Source organism: Mustela nivalis (assembly GCF_964662115.1).
Source record: "Mustela nivalis genome assembly, chromosome: 7".
In the NCBI taxonomy this organism is placed as follows: domain Eukaryota; kingdom Metazoa; phylum Chordata; class Mammalia; order Carnivora; family Mustelidae; genus Mustela; species Mustela nivalis.
Genome location: NC_139026.1, coordinates 85,150,184 through 85,158,783, shown reverse-complemented (window position 1 = coordinate 85,158,783; position 8,600 = coordinate 85,150,184). Strand labels below are relative to the sequence as shown.

Here is an 8,600-nt window from a genome sequence, read left to right as displayed (position 1 = left end):
ACTCTCACACACTCACCCTTGCCTCTGCACACTAGATTCAGAATTGATCCACTTTCTACCAGCCACTGGAGTCATTGAATGGTCAAAAATACCAAAAGATTGTGCCATGTGGAAAAGACCAGAAGAATATCTATCTTTCCTATTTTAAACTCCTGAGAAGGCAACTCAACCATCTGTCTTGGCAACCATTCCAGCCTCGAGCCACCCCGTCAGAAACATCTCTTTTCAGTTTCATCTAAATCCTTCAAATGGAGCCTCAAGCTAATTTCATCCCATTCCATTTTCAAATAATTTGGAACACAGTTGTTTACCATCTGGATTATAGGATTACATAATGTTGCAGTGTTATGGCGAGCGGTAAATGAAATAATTCATGTAAAACAAAGAGCTCAGAATGTAGCACATCATAAGAGCCCTTCATAGTTATCATCACCATCATTACACACTGTAAGACTCCTGCAGTCACAAGCACATGAACGTAACTTAAAATAATTTAAGAAAATAAAGGGGGATAGAGAATGTAATTAGAAAGGAAGTAAATGTAGACAGTGGCCTTCAGGTACCACTGGATCTAGGACTCAAGTCTTGTTCACAGGGCTCCTCTTTCCCTCCCTTCTCTTCTGTCTCTCTGACAAGCTTCATGAAGTATAGAGAACAGGATATCAACTACCAGACTCAGCTCAAATAGGCCTAGAAGAGGTTCCCCATTCCTCAGTCTATTTATCAAAAATTTACTGAATGCCAAGCAAGTGTCAAGCAGAGTTCTAGAAGCTAAGAATAGAGCAGTGTCCCAGACAAAACATTTCTGCCCTTGTGGAACTTCCCTTCTAATGGAAAGAGAGGAACTGGCAGGAGAGATAAAAGGATGTAGAGAAAGCTCCCTCCATAACATAAGGTCACACCTTACACCCCAAATTAAGGTAAATGCTTAGCTTTTTCTTCTCAAAGCCAAGAAAACCCACCCCTTTCAAAACTCCTTTCCTCTTGCCAAATGGGCAGAATCTCAAAAATCAGGACTTCAAATAGAGAAGCATGTGTAGATGTTGCGAGCATTTGGTTTATTTCTGCTGTGGGATCTTTGCACGGGTGTTTCTAGGATGCCCCTAGAGCTATAAGGACATAATCTGGGTCCACGTTTGAGTCCCTTTTCTTTTCACAGTATTTTCCTAGGACATAAAGGACTTTCTTCCACCTTCATGGCTTCCTTTGAATAGGATGTCACATCCTTAGTAAAACATTGCAAAAACCCGTTTGTTAGTCATTTAGAGAGCATTCCTCTAAGTGAGTTCAATTCCATTTCTCTGTGTTAACCATTGTTAACTGTAAAAACCAAGGCCTGGAGACCCAGGATTTCTGACAGCCCTAGGAAGTGTGGCTTAACTTTCGAAACGTTCATCCTCTCCCTCTCTTGGGAGCCCACAGTGAGGAAGCTTTCCTAGAGCATGTCAGGCTGCACTCTTAGGATAAAATTCCACTTTTCACGAAACTGAAACTACCCTGAATCAAGCTGCTTTCACCTGAAAAAAAAATCTTGATTTCCCAGGGCTAGTCCAGATCTGTTCTACAAGCAGGCTGACTAAATTAACAATGCACACAGTTCTATTTAAATTTGGCACTGGCCTAACAGATCTGTGCTACCACGTGAATCCATTCATGAACAATGAAGGGACCAACTCCCAGTAAATTCAAGGTTGTTCAAGTGTGCTTGGGGGTTGGAGGAGAGGGAGGAGTTGGTTGTTATAACATCCATTTTATTTTTTCAAGTAATATTACAAGTTATTTGCCCCACTCCTGTTTTCTCAATTTGGTCTGCTTTTCCATCTCCTTATCCCTGCCGCTTTAGTTAGTTATCTCTTGTCAGGGCAGTAATTTATTTTTTTTTAATCCAGATATAATGGACAAATGGGCCATCTGGCTCAGTCAAATCCCATCGCTAAAACTGATCTTGGAATTAAACAAAACGGATTTTTAATCGAAAAGCTCATCAGCCCCAAGCCCTTCACCTTGCATTTGTTCTGCTGGGCTTTTCTGTTTGTTTGTTTGCGGGGTGGGGGTGGGGTAGGTTGGCGGGGTGTTCACCTCGGACTGCGCCTTTCCTAGCTGGCTAAGACCGAAGCACGCTCGAGTCTGGCGCCCCCCAGTCTCTTGGGAGTTATGAAGAACCCGGCGCAGGGACCCCTTCTAGGGATCAGTCCGTATCTGGCATGAACACACTTGCTTCCACCGCCTTCCCCCCCAACCGCCCTGGCCCACTCCAACCCCCTAAAAAAAGTGGGGGGGGGTCTGGCTCCGGGATATATATATATATATATATATATATATATATATATATATATATTTTTTTTTTTTTTTCCTTTTTATAAAGCTTAAAATCCTTATCTTTGCATTCCAGCCGGAAGGTCGGCCCCAAGCCTTCTTTCCTGTCTTCTCCTTTTCGGATTGGGCACCATCCTTGATGCCGCCTCCTGAGTTAGGAAAGGGATAGAACTTTCCCAGGGAGGTGCGGCGTGTCCCCACAGTGCCTTCCCGGTTCCTTCCCCCAAACAGAGATCCTGGTGGCACCGGAGGGAAAGTGTCATTTCCCTATACTCCCGCCCACCTCACCCCCCCAAACGTGGCCGAGGACGGAAGGCCATTTCTGGATTTATTTTGTAGACGTTTAAAAGCCGCTGCACTTAGTCCGGCGGGAGCCCTCTTGGCCCTGGCCCAAAGAAAGCTACAAGAGGTCGGGAGCTCAGTGGACCCCGGCGGCCGCGACAAGTGGGGTCTTCAAAGGAGAGACCTCTCCTTCCCTGGCTGGCCGTGCCCCCTGAACCCCCGCCCCACCCGACCACCCCGTTCGGGGCTGGACACACGCACACACAGCGGGTGGGAATGGGTGAGCCTCGGGCGTGCACCCCACTCCGCCGCGTCCCTCTCGCGGGAGGCAGGAGGTGGCGGCAAGGCCGCGGGGTGTGGGGGGGACGGTGAGAGGGATGCCGGCCGCCGCTCCGATTGGCTGCGCCGCCGCCCCCTCCCCGCGCCGCGCGCCCCCAGCAGTGCGCCCAGCCGGCTCCCGCCCGCAGCCTCGGAGCCGCTTCCAGGCGGGAGGACGCGCAGGGGCGGGACCGTGTCCCCGCCCCGCATCCGACCCCGCGCACGGGGATAAAACCCGGGCGGCGGCGCGCGGGAACCCCGGGTCCTGCTGGCTCCCGAGAGCCGGGAGGCGGGGCCGGGACCGACCCGCTGCCGGCGCCCCCGCCCCTCGGACCCTGCTCCGGGAGTGGGTCGCCCCGCGCCGGGACACGCGACGGCCAGGGCGCCGAGCCGGTACCTTGAGCCGAGCAATGAAGAGAGCCCGGGAGAACCCTCCGGAGCCGGCCGAGACGTTTCCTGCGCCCCGGGTGGCTGCCGCCGCCGCGGCTGCTTGAAACTCCCCAAAGTTGAGAGCCAGCGAGAGGCTGCCGCCCGCCGGGAGCAGGAGGGAAAGGAACTCGGGAAAGGCAGGAGGGACGGACAGAGACAGACAGACTCACAGACCTTCGGAAGACACCACCGTCGGCGGCCTATCCCCAGAGCTGGTGAGGCTTTTCAGCTCTGTGAGTTGTTTTCTGGAGGGGTGGCTTCCTATGCATTTCCGTTTGTTTGTAGGATGCTTTTGTGTATTTTTGTGTCTGTTGCAGGGAGTTTAAAAAAACGACGCAGGCTGCACGTTAAAAAAATACTGACTTTCTGATGTTGAGACGGTTGTATTGATAGATTGCGACCGTCAGTGTCTTTAAGCAGGAGTACCCCAGGAAAAGAAATTGCATTTAACAGTAAAAACCACCGTAGTAGGCTCCCCCAGCGTGACATACAACCTGCATTTCAAAAGTTATTGAAAAGAAAGCAAGATATGACTCTTAAGGGTTAACTGGTGGTAGTTAACTTTGCTTTCTCCCCCCCCCCCCAATATTGATTGTTTACCAGGTTCACTGGTGGGAGGCTGAGCTGGTGGAAAGGCTCCAGGAAGAGACTTGGAGGCGACCATAATGTCTTTACGTTTACACACGCTGCCCACCCTGCCTGGAGTTGTCAGACGGGGCTGCAGGGAGCTGCTGTGTTTGTTGGTGATCACGGTGACCGTGAGCCGTGGCGCCTCCGGGGTGTGCCCCACTGCTTGCATCTGTGCCACGGACATCGTGAGCTGCACCAACAAAAACCTGTCCAAGGTGCCTGGGAACCTTTTCAGACTGATTAAGAGGCTGGATCTGAGCTATAACAGAATCGGGCTCCTGGATGCCGAGTGGATTCCAGTATCATTTGTTAAGCTGAACACCCTCATTATTCGTCATAACAACATCACCAGCGTAGCCACAGGCAGTTTTTCCACAACTCCAAATCTGAAGTGTCTTGACTTATCGTCCAACAAGCTGAAGACACTGAAAAGTGCAGTGTTCCAAGAGTTAAAGGTTCTGGAAGTGCTCCTGCTTTACAACAATCACATTTCCTATCTGGATCCCTCAGCTTTTGGAGGGCTCTCCCAGTTGCAAAAACTCTACTTAAGTGGAAACTTTCTTACGCAGTTCCCCATGGATTTGTATGTTGGAAGGTTCAAGCTGGCAGAACTGATGTTTCTAGATGTTTCTTATAACCGAATCCCCTCCCTGCCAATACACCACATTAATTTAGTACCAGGAAAACAGCTGAGAGGTATCTACCTTCATGGAAACCCATTTGTCTGTGACTGTTCCCTTTATTCATTGCTGATCTTTTGGTATCGCAGACACTTTAGCTCAGTGATGGATTTTAAGAATGATTATACCTGTCGCCTGTGGTCTGATTCTAAGCACTCCCAGCAGGTGCTTCTGCTCCAGGATAGCTTTCTGAATTGCTCGGACAGCATCATCAATGGCTCCTTCCGTGCACTTGGCTTTATTCATGAAGCTCAAGTCGGGGAAAGGCTGATTGTCCCCTGTGACAGCAAGACAAGCAATGCAAATACCGATTTCATTTGGGTCCATCCGGATAACAGGCTGCTGGAACCCGATAAAGAGCTGGAGAACTTTCACGTGTTTCGCAATGGAAGTCTGGTCATAGAAAGTCCTCGTTTTGAGGACGCTGGAGTCTATTCCTGTATCGCCATGAACAGGCAGCGCCTCTTAAACGAGACGGTGGATGTCACCATCAACGTAAGCAATTTCACCGTAAACAAATCCCATGCCCACGAGGCATTTAACACAGCATTCACCACCCTCGCAGCCTGCGTGGCCAGTATCGTTTTGGTACTTTTGTACCTCTATCTGACGCCGTGTCCTTGCAAGTGTAAAACCAAGAGACAAAAAAATAATCTCAACCAAAGCAATGCCCATGCGTCTATTCTCAACCCCGGCCCTGCCAGCGACACCCCCGCTGACGAACGGAAGGCAGGGGCTGGGAAAAGAGTGGTGTTTTTGGAACCCCTGAAGGATACCGCTGCAGGGCAGAATGGCAAAGTCAGGCTCTTTCCCAGTGAACCAGTCATAGCCGAGAGCATCCTGAAGTCCACGAGGGTGAAATCCGACTCCGATTCGGTCAATTCTGTGTTTTCAGACACACCCTTTGTGGCGTCCGCTTAATTTTGTGCCTGTCTGTGTAGGCTGTAGTCATTTAATCACTTCATACTTAACTTTCCTTGCAGTTTGCAGAATAAACAGGAGGACAGAAATGGTATTGTTTTGTGTTTTGAAATGCAACCAAATGGCCTCTTTAACTGCTTACTAGGAAATGTAGTGAGGGGTACTTCGGTTCCTCAGTGTGCCAGAAAAAGATGGGGTTGTTTTCCAAAGTTTAAGTTCTAGATAACAGTCTCTTAGTCTTTAGCGCTGCTGACCATTTCAAAGCTGGTCTGGAGGTGACCTTGTCTTTTTGTCCAGGATTCTTGAAAGAAATAATAAATTTCATGAATGGGTACTTCTTAAAAAGAGACTTTACTAACTTCTTAGGACCAAAGTTATTTTAAAGAAAAGCATTAGTGTCCTATTTTATTTTTTAAAAGATGCAGAAGGAAGAGCCAAGTGGCATTTACAAAGCACAAAAGTAAAGTTAGATTTGGGAATAATTCAGCTAATTTCATCATCCGAGACTGCAAGAAACAGAATGCACTGATACAATTTGCTGGATAACACCACATCCCAAATGGTGTTAGATAAATAGTGCAATAAAGGTACATTTGTTTGACTGTCTTCTTTTCCATTCTGTACATTTCTTATCCTTACACAAAAGATCTTATTGAAAGTTGAAAGTTATCATCATTTGTTGCCATAAATATGTAGGTGTCAATACCAAAATGTCTGAGTAACTTCTTAAACCTTTGTTCTAGCTAATGTTTGTTCATAGGCTCGTGTATATGTAAACCAAATTATATGAACAATTCAATAGATCCTACTGTGTTGTGCTTTGAGCATTTGAATTAATGTAAATATATGTATTCTGTGACTTGATGTTCTGTTTTATTTGGCTATTTAAAAACATAAATCTCAGATGTTTTATGTGATCAGATTGTTCTGCTCTGTCTAAAGCACCCTCTCTAGCAAGTATCTCTTCAGATTTTTTTGGAGTTACAGCATGGAGTTCATCTTTTCAGAGAAAAGCTCTAAAGTGTTCTCTCTCCAATTTATGCCTTTATTTGATGCTTTGCTCTGATATCATTATGTACTTCAGCCCCTATCCTGCAGCACACTGAGGGCCCAAGAGACCTCCTCCTTGTTCCCGACTCTGCTGTGAGGTGATCGAGTACTCCTTCTGGACCTAGACTGCCTCAGCTATAAGAAGATCAAGGGCAAGGGATGTTTTAGGTTCCTGCCCATGCCGGAAGTGATGATGTTTGGGTGGCCTTGGCCCCATTACAGACTTGTACGGGCTCTCGGAAACTGTCCCACCTACCAATGGACTCCAGGAGTGGGGTTAGGATAGACTAGCCTAGTACTGCATAGCCCGAAGGGACATTTTGGACCATCAAGTTCATCTCCTTCTCTATCTCAAGGACAAATGAAGCCCAGAGAAAATTGCAGGTTATGTAAGACCACACAGTGAATTAGTGACCAGGATGGTAGGAGAGCTCAGGTATGGGATTCTTCCTGGCAAAGACTAGGGAGTCCAAGAATGGTGGGAGTAGAGAAAGAGCCAAAGAATGAGACAAAAGAGTGGTCAGAAAGTGGCAAAGGGGAATGAGAGCTGTGTTGTCCCTGGGGCTGAGAGAGAAGATGATTTGCAAAAGCTGAAAATGGGCAACAGTGACAAAGACTCAGAGGAGATGACAAGGGAAGACTGACACACTGGTGGTTTGGGGGCAACAGTGGACATTTGGTGACAGTTCTTTAAGTGCCAAGCCAGGCTCCCAGTGGCAGGTCACCACGGGGCTGAGGAGTGAGTGAGTGAGTGGCCGGGTCCTGTACCCCCACAGAATAAGATGCAGAGACACTACTCGCTAGCTTTGAAAATTCTTTGTGGTGTGGTGTGTAAAAATTGCAGCTTCTGCCTTTAAAACATAGACCTCACCAATTAAACAAGATTCTTTAGACCCAAAGCTGTTATAGGCAAACGTTTTATTCCTGTTCCTGCCATTTAATTAATTAGGAAGAATTTTGTGATATGTATGATGTTGAAGTCCTCACTCTTCATGCTTGGAGAAACTCACTCAAAGATACTGTGATTTGTTGAGCTTCCCACAGCTAGTCTGGACACAAGGAAAAACTCTTGAACCACCAATGCTCTCCGGCAATGGGCAGGGCTGCCTCCGGGCCATGATTACCTTGACTTTGAGCGAGCCATACACTACTGGCAGGGAAGTTTCAGAGAGGGTATCTGAATTGTATATTTTCTGGACAGGATCTCAAGGGTCCTTCAGCCCTCAAAACCCTAGATCCTAGGAAACGACTGTTGCTTTTGGCAGAATAACATGGACAGTGCTTGGAGGAAGGAGTTTGTGGATCTTGATCCTGGCTGGTCCTTGTACATTTCAGGTAAATGACAAGCTGAGCTGAGATCCACATTAACTATACATAATCACAATGAAAACGAACAAACAAAATCCTGAATACTGAAAAGCAAATCTGTGTTTTGAACAAAAGTAAGATGGCATTGTGGTGAAAGCATGGAACTAAATGTTAGAATGTGGAATTCTAAGTTTTTAGGTATATCTTTTTTTTTTTGTAGCATCCTGATCACATGTATTTCAAATATAGAAACAGAACTAATTTGTACCTTAAATTTGTCCCACTCAAAAATTTTATATAATTTCCCTTCCAAGTAATAATCTGAATTATGTAACTAGGTTATTCTTTTAAAATAGTTAGTATTTTTTATTATAGAGTTGTGAGAGAAGTGGATGCACATTGGAGAAATCAAGCAAAGACCAAAGATGTGAAATTTTTCTGGACTCAGAATATTTTTTCACTAAAATTAGATGATAATAGTCTTATGGCAGTGGACTCTGTAGATAATCATTAGATAAATTTCTTAACTAATCTTAGGGGTGCCTGGTGCCCAGTTGGTTAAGTGTCTGCCTTCAGCTCCGATCATGATCCCAGGGTCCTGAAATGGCAGGGGTGGGGTAAGGGGGTGGGGCCCTTCTCAGTGAGGAACCTGCTTCTCCCTTTCCC

The 8,600-nt window shown here is 46.7% G+C and overlaps 1 protein-coding gene across 2 annotated transcripts; it reads left to right on the top strand.

The window, feature by feature from the left end:
- The first annotated feature begins 3,428 nt into the window (after positions 1–3,428).
- On the top strand, positions 3,429–6,440 carry AMIGO2 (adhesion molecule with Ig like domain 2). 2 transcript variants are annotated; one of them, XM_082742822.1, is made up of 2 exons: positions 3,429–3,560; positions 3,949–6,440. In XM_082742822.1, the coding sequence occupies exon 2, from the start codon at positions 4,011–4,013 to the stop codon at positions 5,574–5,576; it is 1,566 nt and encodes a 521-aa protein (XP_082598948.1). In that variant the 5' UTR covers positions 3,429–3,560; positions 3,949–4,010; the 3' UTR covers positions 5,577–6,440. The 2 variants fall into 2 exon arrangements, with proteins under 2 accessions (XP_082598948.1, XP_082598949.1); XM_082742823.1 differs by having other exon boundaries at positions 3,464–3,578.
- The last annotated feature ends 2,160 nt before the right edge of the window (positions 6,441–8,600 follow it).

Bases quoted from the DNA above. Each gene is read 5' to 3' on its own strand.
- AMIGO2 (XM_082742822.1), top strand. From the start codon at position 4,011: ATGTCTTTACGTTTACACACGCTGCCCACCCTGCCTGGAGTTGTCAGA.